This window comes from Haematobia irritans, chromosome 1 (genome assembly GCF_050003625.1).
Source record: "Haematobia irritans isolate KBUSLIRL chromosome 1, ASM5000362v1, whole genome shotgun sequence".
NCBI lineage: Eukaryota > Metazoa > Arthropoda > Insecta > Diptera > Muscidae > Haematobia > Haematobia irritans.
In genome coordinates, this window is record NC_134397.1 from 149,495,344 (window position 1) to 149,512,548 (window position 17,205).

At 29.8% G+C, this 17,205-nt stretch overlaps 1 protein-coding gene across 1 annotated transcript; it reads left to right on the forward strand.

The window, feature by feature from the left end:
* The first annotated feature begins 5,869 nt into the window (after positions 1-5,869).
* On the forward strand, positions 5,870-15,818 carry LOC142221984 (uncharacterized). The gene is made up of 2 exons (XM_075291886.1): positions 5,870-7,034; positions 14,472-15,818. The coding sequence occupies exons 1-2, from the start codon at positions 5,924-5,926 to the stop codon at positions 15,746-15,748; spliced, it is 2,388 nt and encodes a 795-aa protein (XP_075148001.1). The 5' UTR covers positions 5,870-5,923; the 3' UTR covers positions 15,749-15,818.
* Positions 15,819-17,205: the final 1,387 nt, after the last annotated feature.

Below are 17,205 nucleotides of genomic sequence, written 5' to 3' on the forward strand. Positions count from 1 at the left end.
CCACACTGTGGAACAGGGTCTTATAAGTTAGTGAATATGTTTGCAACACCCAGAAGGAGACGAGATAGATACATGGTGTCTTTGGCAAAAATGCTCAGGGTGGGCTCCTGAGTCGATATAGCCATGTCCGTGAACACATTTTTGTAATCAAAGTCTAGGTCGCAGTTTTAGTCCAATCGACTTCAAATTTGGCACAAGTATGTGTTTTGGCTGAGAATAGATATAGCTCCCATATATATCTTTCGCCCAATGTGGTCTAATTCGGTCCCAGAAGCCAGAGTTTTACCCTAATTTGCTTAAAATTTTGCACAAGAAGAACAATTAGTACTATAGTCAAGTGTGCCAAATTTTATTGAAATCGGTTCAGATTTAGATATAGCTCCAATATATATCTTTCGCCCGATATGGTCTAATTCGGTCCCAGAAGCCAGAGTTTTACCCCAATTTGGTTGAAATTTTGCACTAGGAGTACAATTAGTAGTGTAGTCAAGTGTGCCAAATTTTATTGAAATCGGTTCAGATTTAGATATAGCTCCCATATATATCGTTCGCCCGATTTACACTCATATGACCACAGTTGCCAACCTTTTACTCCAATTTAATTGAAATTTTGCACAGGGAGTAGAATTATCATTGTAGCTATGCGTGCCAAATTTGGTTGAAATCGATTCAGATGTAGATATAGCTCCCATTTATATGTTTTTCTGATTTCGACAAAAATGGTCAAGATACCAAAATTTTCCGTGTAAAATCGCCACTGCTTAGTCGAAAAGTTGTAAAAATGACTCTAATTTTCCTAAATTTCTAATACATATATACAGAGATGGTCTGTATCAAACATTTTAAGGTTTGCGACTGTCGCAAAGTTGTAAACGTCGTAAACGTCACATACACGTCGTAAATGTAGAAAAAGTAGCAAACGTCGCAAACTCCAAATACTTCAGACCCTTCAGATAGGCGAATGATATCCAAGATGATGATATATGCGAAGAAGTTTCAATTCTCAGGAATGTTCATAAAATTATTAACGAGTTTAAAATACTTGAGAATATAGTTATTTCAATTGGAAATTTGAAGCCAAAATTACTATAAAGTACTCGATGGTGCAGTAAACGTGACGGTCGGTACTCGCTCATAGTTAACCTTTCACAAATTACTGCAGAAACTGGAAGGAAGGAAAACTACTTATTGCTGTTGCTGTTTAGAAAAAATTTTATAAAATCACTTTTTGGCTTATTAGAACCAATTTCCATACTAATTAAAAATTTTCAAAATTGTAGCTAGTCATTCGTTGATGCAGCTAAAGCTTGGTCCACGAAAACCAAGAATAGTTTCAAGTTGTGAATGAGAGATGTAAATCTAGTAGAGTTTTGAATAAATACAATATAGGACATTTTTTGCATACCTTTTATCGGGGAGCTTAACTAAATTAAATTAAAAAATATTCACAATTTCTTTAATTCCAAATTAGGTTTTCTACACTAGGTTTACGACTTTTGCGACATACGTATTATACCGTCGTAAACGTATGTCGCAAAAGTCACAGTTTGCGACAGGCCAACCCTGCATATATATCGAACGATAAATCATAAATAAACTTTTGCAAAGTTTCCTTAAAATTGCTTCAAATTTAAATGTTTCCCATATTTATACCCTTCACCACTACTGTGGTACAGGGTATAATAAGTTTGTGCATTTGTATGTAACGCCAAGAAATAGTGGTCATAGACCCATCTTTTAGTATACTGATCGGCTTATAATTAAATTCTGAGTCGATTTAGCGTTGTCCGTCTGTCTGTCTGTCCGTCCGTCCGTCCGTCTGTCTGTCTGTCTGTCTGTCTGTATATGTAATTTTGTGCACAAAGTACAGCTCGTAATTTAAGTCCGATCGTCCTCAAATTTGACATAGGGCCGTTTCTTGGGACAGAGACAATCGCTATTAGTTTTGGAAAAAATCGGTTCAGACTTGCATATAGCTACCATATATATTTATCCCCGATTTGGTCATAGTTAGCATGTTTATCAACCGATTTTCTTGAAATACCGCACATCCAAATATTTTATGATTCTCGAAAATCTTGCAAAATATCAGCCAAATCGGTTCAGATTTAGATATAGCTCCCATATATATCTTTCGTCCGATTTAGACTCATATAAACACAGAGGCCAAAGTTTACTATCGATCTTCGTGAAATTTTGCACAGAGGGTAGAATTGACATTGTACCAATGCTTGTTAATTTTGATTGAAATCGGTTCAAATTTAGATATAGCTCCCATATATATCTTTCGTCCGATTTGAACTTATATGGCCACAAAAGCCAGAGTTTTGCCGTGATTTGCTTCAAATTTGGCACAAGTGGTACATTTAATAGTATCGTTAAGTGTGTCAAATTTAGTTAAAATCGGTTCTGATTTAGATATAGCTCACATATATATCTTTCGCCCGATTTGGACTTATATGGTTTAAAAAGCAAGAGTTTTGCGCTGACTTACTTCAAATTTTGCACAAGCGGTACTTTTAACGATACTTTTGTATGTGCCAAATATGGTCAAAATCGATTCAGATTTAGATATAGCTCCCATACATATCTTTCGTCCGATTTGAACTTATATGGCCTCAGAAACCAGGGTTTTGCCGTGATTTGCTTCAAATTTCGCACAAGGAGTACGTTTAGTAGTATCGTTAATTGCGCCAAATTTGGTTGAAATCGGTTCAGATTTAGATATGGCTCCCATATATATCTTCCGTCCGATTTGCACTCATATGACCAGGGGGCCAAAGTACTACTATTTACGTGAAATTTCGCATACACCGAAAGAATTTTCTTCGTAAAAAGAACGAAAAATTTCGTTAAAAGTACGAAATTTGTCATTGTTTTACAACCAAAGAAACTTTTCATTAAAAGTACGAAATATTTCGTACTTTTTACGAAGAAAAGTTCTTCCAAAATTTTCGTAGTTTGTAAGAAAAAAAATCGTACTTTTTATGAAGAATCTTCGTACTTTTTATGAAAAATCTTCGTACTTTTTATGAAAATGTTTCGTACTTTTTATGAAAAATTTTCGTACTTTTTATGAAAAAATTTAGTACTTTTTTCTGAAAAATGTTCGAACTTTTAGAAAAAAAAATTATGGTCGAAAGTGCATTTGGTTGTAGTTGCAAGTGTGAAAAATGACATCACTACTTTACATCTTAAATTTTTGAATAATTTTTAGTTTTATTGCTTCACTTTTATTCATAGCGCGCTATCACCCAAATGAGAAGTAGCATAGACTTGCATAAAAAAATAGAATAAAGGAATACACTCAAGCACATTATAAAAGACAATTTAATGTCGCGAACGGAAATTTTACAACTTCAATGAAACTTCTTCGTTATTTCAAAGAAAATGTTTCGTACTTTTTATGAAGAAATTTTAACGCAGAATGTTTCGTAAAATATTCGTAAAAACTTCTTCACAAAATTCATGAAATGTGAAGAAAGTTTCGTTAAAAGTACGAACTTTTTACGAAGAAAAGTTAATGTAGAAGGTTTCGTAGAAGTTTCGTATATTCGTAAAATGTTCTTCGTAAAATTTACGAAAATGAATGAAAATTTCGCTATTTTAATGAAGAATTCAGGAAGAATAGTTAATGAAGAATTCTTCGTAAAATTAACGACGAGAATTCTTTCGGTGTAGATAGCAAAAAAATCGGTTCATGTTATATATAGCTCCCATATATACGTATACCAGAGTTGGGGAAATATAGTAGACTGTTACACATTTTAGACCCATTTCCAATGGAAGTTTCCTCCAATTAACTGGATAGCGTTAGCCGATGTAAATTTTAATTTTTGTAGATTTTGTAGAAGTAAAAAAATTGTCTCCTTTATATAGCTTCCAGCAAATGTGAAGTAGTTGAGATGGTAAAAATTTTTTGGTCTACATAGGGGTGAAGGGTATAATATAGTCGGCCCCGCCCGACTTTAGACTTTACTTACTTGTTTTGTACTAACATTGTGTTCCACCCTAGTGCTTTAGCCGACTTAAATTTTGAGTCTATAGATTTTGCAGAAGTCTATCAAATTTTGTACAGATCGGGTGATATTTAAATGTATGTATTTGGGACAAACCTTTATATATATAGCCCCCAACACATTTGACGGATGTGATATGGTATCGAAAATTTAGATCTACAAAGTGTTGCAGGGTATAATATAGTCGGCCCCGCCCATTCGATCTGGCTGGCATATGGTCTCTAAAGGGTGATACGGTCAAAATTTGGTCAAGGGAAAACGCGTGTAAATCTGTGCAAAATTTTGATACGCTGCTCTTCTTGCTTGGACGGCATTTTGACAACTGAAAAGTGAATTCCAAAATCAAAATAGGAGCAACATTCTACACACACACACCTTCAAAATGAGGGGTGTTCAGGTTTTTTAAATGCAAAATTGAAAGAAATACGTCAAGTTTATATTGACCGTATCACCCTTTAACAACCATGCAAAAATTGGTCCCCATCGGTCCATAATTATATAGAGCTCCCATATAAACCGATCCCACGATTTGGCTTGCGCAGCCTCTAAGAGAAGCAAATTTCATTTCAATTAAAAATTTAATTGATGTTTATTGCAAAACTCAATCAATTAAAATTGTAACTATTTTCAAATAATTGTTTAACTGAATTATCCCCATTATCATGAAGACACGTTAGTTCTCTAATTTCGAAATATCAATGGTAACAATCGCACCGAGTTGGCTCATCGGATTTTTTTAGCTGTTTGGTTTTATTTTGTATTGTTTCTTCTTCAATCTTTTCATAACTGTTTTTGAATCCAGTTTAAAACCATATGTTTGTCAAATTGATCAGGGAAAAACCTATCGACTGCAAGATGGTTAAATGAACGATCCTTTCTCTAACATCAAATTCCTCATCAGCAACCTCTAATTGGAGCGAAAACTTGATCCAACTGATGTAGTTGCTTTAATCTCTTGTTATTCAATGTACTTGCTGAACTACCCCTGCGGCTTTAAACTCTCTGAATCACTTTATTTCTCTTGAGGTTTACACTGTATATCGTAAATAGTTTTCACTTATTTAAAAGATATTTTAGTTTGTGTATCTTGTATTGAGCAGGGTTGGCCTGTCACAAACTGTGACTTTTGCGACATACGTTTGCGACGGTATAATACGTATGTCGCAAAAGTCGTAAACCTACTGTAGAAAACCAAATTTTGAATAGAAGAAATCCTGAACATTTTTTAATTTAGTTTGACAGCATTTGCTGTGAGTTTCTGCAGAAATTTGTGAAAGTTTTCCCATGGTCAAGCCTATTTTCTTAGGTGGTATCGAAATTCCCGTTAGTGAGTGTGTAAAATACCTTGGAGTTATATTGGACAGAAGGCTGAACTTAAAGCTAAGAAAGGACGAGGAAATCCACGGTTACCCTGTACTCGTGCAAAAAGCAATAGGGAAAATGTGGGGACTAAAACCGAAAATTGTTAACATTCCTAAGAATTGAAACTTCTTCGCACCTACCATCGTCTTGGATATCATCGAATTCGCTGCCTAGCCGACGCGACTAAAGTATTTTCAGTTTGCGACTTTTGTTACTTTTTTTACATTTACGACGCGTATGTGACGTTTACGACGTTTACAACTTTGCGACAGTCGCAAACCTAAAAAAGTTTGATACAGACCATCTCTGGTATTGACCGGAAAATATAAATAGCATCCCTTGTATGTATGACAGATATTTTATATAAATACGCATCGTTTATATTATATTTCTTGGAAGAAGCTAAATAAAAATGAATTGAAAAAGAAAGCGATTTGTGGTAAATCCATAAATCCGTTATTATTCATTGTCAGTGCAAATTAAAACGTTCTATTAGCATGTATTGTTGAAATATCCATTTTCTGTTTTTTGTCTCTCATTCGATGATCATTATGAAGCTGTTAATAACGATAAGTATTTTATTATTTGGATTGACAATGGTATATAGTCAAAAATCATCAGATGTAACATCAGAAATGCTTCACAAATATCCGAATGTCAAATGCCCTTATCAGAATGTTACATGTGGAGAGGAAGAATTTATAGTCCAATGCATGGGTAAAAATAATATAACACAAAAATGTAGAAACCTATGGCCAAGCGCTCTGCCAGATACTATCGTTAGTTCCAAAAAACTTTGCTTACTATCAACGGGCATGCCATTAATGCGAAGATGTTTTTACCATACCACAAATTGTTCAGTTCATTGGGAAGATATGAATAACGCTGAAATCATATGCCTAAGTGATATAAAACAGACGATTATAACAGAAGATCTCCAGCATTTGCTCGAAGAATTGAGGGAGCTAACTGACTTAAGTATCAACAAGAGATTGCACTTTGCTACCAAAGTGATTAGCCTTTTGGGCAAAAAGGATACCAAACGAATAACTGCTGATCTGGCTATAACAACAGATATATTACAATATCTACTACACAATGTAAAAGAAACGCTGATGATACCAAAGGTATTGAAAATAGTAAACTTTCTAATGGGTAGTGATGATTCAATTCTTCGAAGTTCTAGAAAGCTGGATATCAACACCAGACTAATAAAAATTGTTGAAGACTTTTACGACAATCAAGATCCACTGATATCTGATTGTGCAGAGACTTCGAATGGTATTCGCCATTATTTGGGACGTCATTCAAGTATTTTCTATTTTAATCCCACATGTGCAAACATCAGTGGTCTTGTTATATATGCTAAACCGGATATAACTCTCTTGCCACCAATCATTTCGGATAATCAATCAGATAATTTTTTTCGTTATACTTATACCAACGAAACTTTTCAGATATTGAAAAACCAAACGAATAAACTTTTAATAGATGCAGCTGTTTTTACAAAACCCATACGGAAAAAAGTACATCGGGTATCCTTAGATCCTATTAATACTCTTCATATTTCGCTGTATAGAAGAAGAGTATTTTTTGTCAATCAAAATCGAATGAGGAGCGTGATAATAAGGATTTCAGCACCACGATTTCCAGGTAATTTTTCTATAAGCTTTTACATCTGCTGAAGAGTGCTTATGATACTCGTAAAGCATCGCGTAGTTAGTGTAGGATGTAAAGGGTGATTTTTAAGAGCTACAGGAAAATTAAAAACGTGCATGATAGCTTTGTTAAATTCGATAGCACGCTTCGTATAAATTAATGTGTGAAGTTAATTTCATGCAAATCTGTGCCTCGACTGTGCCTTAAATGGTCCATTAGTTCGGTCCAATTTCAGCATACTATTTCCATCATTTCGGTCCGTATCTTACGAATAAATGTTTCTTTGTTGTCTTCCAATCACGGTTGCCACTATTTGTATAATTCTATCAAAAATGATAGATTTTTAACTGTTTGGTAGATTGATAGAATTCTTGATGTTTTGGAACATGTTGCAAAATGTTCCTCTCCAAATAAGAGGTACTTCTCAAATTTTGTATAGAAATACAATTTTGACAAAATTTTCTATAGAAAAAAAATTTTGACAAATTTTTCCATAGAAATAAAATTTTGACAAAATTTTCTATAGAAATAAAATTTTGACAAAATTTTCTATTGAAATAAAATATTAAATAAAATTTTGTTAAAATTTTATTTCTATAGAAAATTTTATCAAAATTTTATTTCTATAGAATATGTTGTCAAAATTTTATTTCTCTAGAATATTTTGTCAAAATTTTATTTGCATAAAAAAATTTTCAAAATTTAATCTTAAAACAAGTATATACAGTAAGTTCGGCCGGGCCGAATCTTAAATACCCACCACCATGAACCAAATATTAGGGTTAGGAGGGCTTGAGGGCTTGAGGACTTGAGGACACTTCCCGAAGATAAATTTAAAAATTTCACCTATGAGGTATATATCAGATTCTGGATTTATAAAAACCATTTTTGTTTGAGTTTTAGAGGAATCATTAACATCTCTTGTAAGTGTGCAAGAAAATTATAAAATAACGTCTTGATTTGAAATCTTAAATCTGTAGAAGTAAAATTTGGAAATTTTACATTGAGTTTCAAGCAATTTTTATGATCAGTGCGCCTTCTACACCCTCAAGAAGTGAAGTCGGTCTATATGGAGGCATTACCAAATGGACCGATAAAAACTAAATCCGATACACGTTTTTGTGGGCCTAAAATACCAGAATATTTACAATTTCAGGCAAATCAGATAAAAACTACGGTTTCTAGAAACCCAAGGAGTTAAATCGGGAGATCGTTCTTATGGGGACTATACTAAAATATGGACCGATACTCATAATTTTTGGCACACGTATTTGTGGTCCTACAATACCTCTAGATTTACAATTTCAGGTAAATTGAATACAAACTGCGGTTTCTATAAGCCCAAGAAGTAAAATCGGGAGATCGGTCTATATGGGGGCTATACCAAAACATGGACCGATACTCACCATTTTTGGCACACCTCTTTATGGTCATAAAATACCTCTAGATATCAAATTTTAGGCAAATTGGATAAAAACTACGATTTCTATAAGCCCAAAACCCCAAATCGGGGGGTCGGTTTATATGGGGACTATATCAAAACCTGGACCGATATAGCCCATCTTCGAACTTGACCTGCCTGCAGACAAAAGACGAGTTTGTGCAAAATTTCAGCACGATTGCTTCATTATTGAAGACTGTAGCGTGATTACAACAAACAGACAGACGGACATCGTTATATCGTCTTAGAATTTCTCCCTGATCAAGAATATATATACTTTATATAGTCGGAAATCGATATTTCGATGTGTTACAAACGGAATGACAAACTTATTTCGATGTGTTACAAACGGAATGACAAACTTATTATACCCCCGTCACCATTCTATGGTGGTGGGTATAAAAAAATGTTGTCAATATTTTATTTCTATAGAAAAGTTTTTAAGAAATAAAATTTTGTCAAAATTTTGTAAGAAATAAAATTTTGACAAAATTTTCTATAGAAATAAAATATTGACAAAATTTCCCATAGAAATAACATTTTTATAAAGTTTTCTATAGAAATGGTTAGGTTAGGTTAGGTTAGGTGGCAACCCGATGTATCAGGCTCAATTAGACTATTCAGTCCATTGTGATACCACATTGGTGAACTTCTTTCTTATCACTGAGTGCTGCCCGATTCCATTTTAAGCTCAATGACAAAATTTTGTATAGAAATAAAATTTGGTCAAAATTTTCTATAGAAATAAAATTTTGACACAATTTTCTATAGGAATAATATTTTGACAAAATTTTCTATAGAAATTAAATTTTGACACAATTTTCTATAGAAATAAAATGTTGACAAAATTCTCTATAGAAATTAGGTTAGGTTAGGTGGCAGCCCGAAGTATCAGGCTCACTTAGACTATTCAGTCCATTGTGATATAGAAATTAAATTTTCACAAAATTTTATTTAATATTTTATTTCTATAGGAAATTTTGTTAAAATTTTATTTCTATAGACAAATTTGTCAAAATTTAATTTTTAATTTAAAGCTGAGATCAAAACAGCAAATATGATTGAAGTACAAACCAACAATGGAAGACAAAAAATTTTTCCTATACAAAATCTTGTCAAAATTTTATTTCTATAGACAATTTTGTCAAAATTTTATTTCTATAGAAAAAATTCTCTAAATTTTATTTCTATACACAATTTTGTCAAAATTTTATTTCTATAGAAAATTTTGTCAAAATATAATTATTGGAAAAAAATTTGCTAATATTTTATATCTAAAAAAATTGTGTCAAAATTATATTTCTATAGAAAATTTTGTCAAAATTTACTTATTAATTTAACGCTGAGATCAATACAACAAATAGATTGAAGTACAAACCAACAATAGAAAGCAAAATTTTTTCCTATACAAAATTTTGTCAAAATTTTATTTCTATAGAAAATTTTGTCAAAATTTTATTTCTAAAGAAAAAATTCTCCAAATTTTATTTCCATAGAAAAATTTGTCAATATTTAACTTCTATACACAATTTTTTATTTCTATAGAAAATTTTGTCAAAATTTAATTTAAAAAAAAAAATTTGCTAAAATTTTATTTCTAAAAAAATTTGCTAAATTTTATTTCTAAAAAAATTGTGTCAAAATTTTATTTCTAAAAAAAATTGTCAAAATTTTATTTCTATAGAAAATTTTGTCAAAATTTCATTGCTATAGAAAATTTTGTCAAAATTTTATTTCTATAGAAAATTTTGTCCAAATTTTATTTCTATAGAACATTTTAGCAAAATTTTAATTCTATAGAAAATTTTGCCAAATTTTATTTCTATACAAAATTTTGTCAACATTTTATTTCCTTACAACATTTTATTTCTATACAAAATTTTGTCAAAATTTTATTTCTATACAAATTTTTTTTCAAAATTTAATGTTGTCAAATTTGTAAGAAATAAAATTTTGTAAGAAATAGAATTTTGACAAAATTTTCTATAGAAATAAAATTTTGACAAAGTTTTCTATAGAAATAAAATTTTGACCACGTTTTCTATAGAAATAAAATTTTCACAAAATTTTCTTTAGAAATTAAATTTTCACACATTTTTCTATAGAAATAAAATGTTGACAAATTTTCTATAGAAATTTAATTTTTTTCATTCGTTTTGTTTTGTTATTGTTGGTTTTTGTTCTTTAATCATTGTTGTTGCTTTTTGATTTCAGCTTAAAACCATACATTGACTAAACTACAAGTGTAGCTTAACCAACAGCGGAAAAGAATGTTTGTCAAATTTATTTGGGCAAAGCCCTATAGACTGCAAGATGGTTGGATGGACGCACGTTTCGGAATTACCACATTCCTCATCAGCATCCTCTACTTCCAGCAAAACTAGCCAAGCACCACTTATCAGAATAAATTCAGGCAGTTCATTAAACCCAAGTGTGGTTTATTGTTGGGTTTAATGAACTATCTTGCAGTCTATAAGGCTTTGCCCAAATAAATTTGACAAACATTCTTTTCCTCTGTTGGTTAAGCTACACTTGCAGTTTAGTCAATGTATGGTTTTAAGCTGAAATCAAAAAAACAACAACAGAAATTAAATTTTGACAAAATTTTATTTAATATTTTATTACTATAGAAAATTTTATCAAAATTTTATTTCTATAAATAGAAAATTTTGTCAAAATTTATTTTTAAACCTGAGATCAAAACAACAAATATGATTGAAGTACAAACCAACAATAAAAAACAAAATTTTGTCATATAGAAAATTTTGTAAAAATTTTATTTCTATAGAAAATTTTGTCAAAATTTTATTTCTATAGAAAATTTTGTCAAAATTTTATTTCTATAGAAAATTTTGTCAAAATTTTATTTCTAAAGAAAAAATTCTCCAAATTTTATTTCCATAGAAAAATTTGTCAATATTTAACTTCTATACACAATTTTTTATTTCTGTAGAAAATTTTGTCAAAATTTAATTAAAAAAAAAAATTTGCTAAAATTTTATTTCTAAAAAAATTTGCTAAAATTTTATTTCTAAAAAAATTGTGTCAAAATTTTATTTCTAAAAAAAATTGTCAAAATTTTATTTCTATAGAAAATTTTGTCAAAATTTCATTGCTATAGAAAATTTGTCAAAATTATATTTCTATAGAAAATTTTGTCCAAATTTTATTTCTATAGAACATTTTAGCAAAATTTTAATTCTAAAGGAAATTTCGCCAAATTTTATTTCTATACAAAATTTTGTCAACATTTTATTTCCTTACAACAAGTGTGGTTTATTGTTGGGTTTAATGAACTGCCTGAATTTATTCTGATAATTGGTGCTTGGCTAGTTTTGCTGCAAGTAGAGGATGCTGATGAGGAATGTGGTAATTCCGAAACGTGCGTCCATCCAACTATCTTGCAGTCTATAGGGCTTTGCCCAAATAAATTTGACAAACGTTCTTTTCCTCTGTTAGTTAAGCTACACTTGTAGTTTAGTCAATGTATGGTTTTAAGCTGAAATCAAAAAAACAACAACAGAAATTAAATTTTAACAAAATTTTATTTAATATTTTATTACTATAGAAAATTTTGTCAAAATTTTATTTCTATAAATAGAAAATTTTGTCAAAATTTATTTTTAAACCTGAGATCAAAACAACAAATATGATTGAAGTACAAACCAACAATAAAGAACAAAATTTTGTCATATAGAAAATTTTGTAAAAATTTTATTTCTATAGAAAATTTTGTCCAAATTTTTATTTCTATAGAACATTTTTGCAAAATTTTAATTCTATAGAAAATTTTGCCAAATTTTATTTCTATACAAAATTTTGTCAACATTTTATTTCCTTACAACAAGTGTGGTTTATTGTTGGGTTTAATGAACTGCCTGAATTTATTCTGATAATTGGTGCTTGGCTAGTTTTGCTGCAAGTAGAGGATGCTGATGAGGAATGTGGTAATTCCGAAACGTGCGTCCATCCAACTATCTTGCAGTCTATAGGGCTTTTCCCAAATAAATTTGACAAACATTCTTTTCCTCTGTTAGTTAAGCTACACTTGTAGTTTAGTCAATGTATGGTTTTAAGCTGAAATCAAAAAAACAACAACAGAAATTAAATTTTGACAAAATTTTATTTAATATTTTATTACTATAGAAAATTTTGTCAAAATTTTATTTCTATAAATAGAAAATTTTGTCAAAATTTATTTTTAAACCTGAGATCAAAACAACAAATATGATTGAAGTACAAACCAACAATAAAGAACAAAATTTTGTCATATAGAAAATTTTGTAAAAATTTTATTTCTATAGAAAATTTTGTCAAAATTTTATTTCTATAGAAAATTTTGTCAAAATTTTATTTCTATAGAAAATTTTGTCAAAATTTTATTTTTTATAGAAAAATTCTCTAAGTTTTATTTCCATAGAAAAATTTGTCACTATTTTATTTCTATACACAATTTTGTCAAAACTTTATTTCTTAGAAAATTTTGTTAAAATTTAATTTCAAAAAACAGAAATTGTCAAATTTCATTTCTATAGAAAATTTGGTCAAAACTTTATTTCCATAGAAAAATTTTTCATTTTTTTATTTCTATACACAATTTTTTATTTTTATTGAAAATTTTGTCAAAATTTAATTTTAAAAAAAATTTTGCTAAAATTTCATATCTAAAAAATTTTTGCTAAAATTTTATTTCTAAAAAAAATGTGTCAAAATTTTATTTCTAAAAAAAAAAACAATGTCAAAATTTTATTTCTGTAAAAAATTTTGTCAAAATTTCATTGCTATAGAAAATTTTCTCTAAATTTTATTTCCGTAGAAAATTTTGTCAAAATTTTATTTCTATAGAAAATTTTATCAAAATTTTAATTCTATAGAAAATTTTGTCAAAATTTTATTTCTATACAAAATTTTGTCAAATTTTATTTCTTTACAACATATTATTTCTATAGAAAATTTTGTAAGAAATAAAATGTTGACAAAATTTTGTAAGAAATAGAATTTTGACAAAATTTTGTAAGAAATAGAATTTTGACAAACTTTTCTATAGAAATAAAATTTTGACAACGTTTTCTATAGAATTAAAATTTTGACACAATTTTCTATAGAAATAAAATTTTGAAAAAATTTTCTATAGAAATTAAATTTTGACACAATTTTCTATAGAAATAAAATTTTTACGAAATTTTTTATAGAAGTTAATTTTTGACAAAATTTTATTTAATATTTTATTACTATAGAAAATTTTGTCAAAATTTTATTTCTATAGAAAATTTTGTCAAAATTTAATTTAAAGCTGCGATCAAAATAACAAATATGATTGAAGTACAAACCAACAATAAAAAACAAAATTTTGTCAAAATTTTATTTCTATAGAAAATTTTGTCAAAATTTTATTTCTATAGAAAAATTCTCTAAATTTTATTTCCATAGAAAAATTTGTCAATATTTTATTTCTATACACAATCTTGTCAAAATTTTATTTCTATAGAAAATTTTGTTAAAATTTAATTTCTAAAAAAAAATTGTCAAATTTCATTTCTATTGAAAATTGGTCAAAATTTTATTTCTATAGAAAATTTTGTCAAAATTTCATTGCTATAGAAAATTTTCTCTAAATTTTAATTCTATTGAACATTTTGTCAAATCTTTCTTTCAATAGAAAATTGTGTCAACATTTTATTCCTATAGAAAATTTTGTCAAAATTTTATTTCTACAGAAAATTTTTTCAAAATTTTATTTATATAGAAAATTTTGTTATCATTTCTGAAGTATCTCCTAGTTAGGAAGGAATATTTTGCAAAATCTACTAAAACATCAAGAATTCCACCAATCTACTAAACAGTAAAAAATCTACCATTTTTGTTAGAATTCTACACACCGTGGCTTTCATAGTAAATTAAGCATTGATCAGAACACTTTTATCTGAGTGTCAAAAATGTTCTATAACATTTTTAGAAATTAATTGGATTCTTAATTCTTTGTATTACAGAAATGTTTCATCAATCTGAACTCTTTGTAGAGTTTTCAAAAAATACCAATACTAAAAATATCAAGTGCTCAAATTGGAACTATCATGACTCAAATTACGGTCGGGTAGATACAAGGCCCAAAAAAAGCTCTTCCGTTGATTCGGTTAGCGTGAGATGTGCTATCAAGCAAATTCCATCATTTAATGCTGTAATTTATGAGAAAGATAAGAGCAATGTCGATGACGAAAACCTACCGCACGTACTTACAACTCGAGACAATGAAATTGATGGTCGCTCGATAAATGATGGTACAGATATGGCAAATTTAAAGTTTCATAACCCTGAAAATGGAAAATATGAGACAAGTGGAAATAAAACTCAAGATTTGAGTCCCCTGTCAAATGATGTCGATGTTTATTCCCTTGTAGCCTGTGTATTATCGTTGACAGGCCTTCTGTGTATTTTTGTCACAGCAGTCATCTTTCTAGAGTGGCGTTTGCAATTCTCCAATAGACTTTTGCTAAACATTTGCTCAATCCTGACACTGATGATGATCTATTTTCTTGTCATAAGTATACCGAATATACGTAAGGGTCTGCATAATATGGAATATCGTTCCCATTGTATGGTCATGGGTGCATTTGTGCAGTATAGTATTCTGGTACTTTTCCTTTGGATGCTTTTTATCGCCATACTCCAGTTGTATCGCTATGCTAGTGTCTTTGGTACCAAACCTCATAGACATTTCATTGTTCGATGTGCAATGGCTGCATGGATTCTACCTTTGATACCTACTGGACTGGTGCTCTATTTTGATCCTCATTCCTATACCAGATTCGTTGAGAATGGCACTAATGAACATATCCTTTGTTGTCCCACAGGTTCCAGTTTTTATTATGCCGTTTTAATACCAATTTGCTTGATCATGTTTGTAGATTTCATTATTTTCGTATACATCATTTACCAAATTTTTAGCTCTATGAGAAGATTTCATCTTACGCAAGAACGTGACGATGTCATAGTCCAGGTGCGTCAATCAATCCTATTGATTTTCGTCTTAAGTATTTCCTGGATTTTTGGCATTTTCAGTCATATGTATAAATATGGAATATTTTCGGAATTGTTTTGTATCACATCAACAATGCAAGGATTTTTCCTGTTTGTGTATTTTGTTGCCTTTGATGGAATTGCTCGTAAATCTTGGGGGCAATATATTCGAAATATATGTGTTGTCAAGAATCGCAAAATGAATGGAAATGTTCATGGTTACAATGAGCACAGCATATGGAGTCACTAAATTATTATCGAGTAAGAAATTGAATTAATAAATTTTGTAAATAAAAATAATATATGAATTTATACACAAACGAGTACTCTTTAATAAGAAGACATTGATTATTATCTATTATATTGGTTTCGTAAATAGTGATTTTAAACTAAAGTTTGTTTTTATAATTATGAATTTGTTTTTGTTTTTATAATTATGAATATTTTCCCCAATATGGACATAATACCTTTATTTATTGACCGATCTTAGTCAAAGATGGCACAAGTTAATCTGTTGTATCACCTACACATGCAATATAATAGGTTGGCTGATAAGTCCCCGGTCTGACACATAGATGGCGTCACTAGTATTAAATGCATATTATTTTTATATAGTACCAACCTTCAAATGATTCGTGTCAAAATTTGACGTCTGTAAGTCAATTAGTTTGTCAGATAGAGCGTCTTTTGTGAAGCAATTTTTGTTATTGTGAAAAAATGAAAAAAAAAAGGAATTTCGTGTTTTGATAAAATACTGTTTTCTGAAGGGAAAAAATACGGTGGAAGCAAAAACTTGGCTTGATAATAAGTTTCCGGACTCTGCTCCAGGGAAATCAACAATAATTGATTGGTATGCAAAATTCAAGCGTGGTGAAATGAGCACGGAAGACGGTGAACGCAGTGGACGCCCGAAAGATGTGGTTACCGACGAAAACATCAAAAAAAAAAAAAAACAAGTATATACGGCCGTAAGTTCGGCCAGGCCGAAGCTTATGTACCCTCCACCATGGATTGCGTAGAAACTTCTTCTAAACACTGCCATCCAGAATCGAATTACTTAAGTTGCGGTAACGCTTGCCGATGGCAAGGTATCTTAAAACCTCCTAACACCATCTTCTAAATTGTATGTAAGTCCATACGTGGTATATATTAAATCAAAAAAGATCGATTCAATACGTATATAATTCAGTTTGACAAAGTAGACATAACATTTTTACAAAATTTTCTACAGAAATAAAATTTTGAAAAAAATTTTCTATAGAAATAAAATTTTCACAAAATTTTCTATAGAAATAAAAATTTTGACAGAAATAAAATCTTGGTAGATTATTTTTGGCTCGAGTAGCAACCATGATTATGAACCAAATAAAATTTGAACAAAATTTTCTATAGAAATAAAATTTTGGTAGATTATTTTTGGCTCTAGTGGCAACCATGATTATGAACCGATATGGACCAATTTTTGTGAGATTGGTTGTTAGCGACCATATACTAACACCACGTTCCTAATTTGAACCGGATAGGATGAATTTTGCTCCTCCAAGAGGCTCCGGAGGTCAAATCTGGAGAACGTTTTATATGGGGGCTATATATAATTATGGACCGATATGGACCAATTCTGCCACGGTTGTTAAAGATCATATACTAACACCATGTTCCAAATTACAACCGGATTGGATGAAATTTGCTTTTCTTGGAGACTTCGCA

What these genes read in the sequence shown, in the direction of transcription:
- LOC142221984 (XM_075291886.1), top strand. Translation starts at nt 5,924, where the DNA reads ATGATCATTATGAAGCTGTTAATAACGATAAGTATTTTATTATTTGGA. An exon ending in TTCAGCACCACGATTTCCAG is followed by an intron (nt 7,035 to 14,471) that starts GTAATTTTTCTA and finishes TTTGTATTACAG; the next exon opens with AAATGTTTCATCAATCTGAA.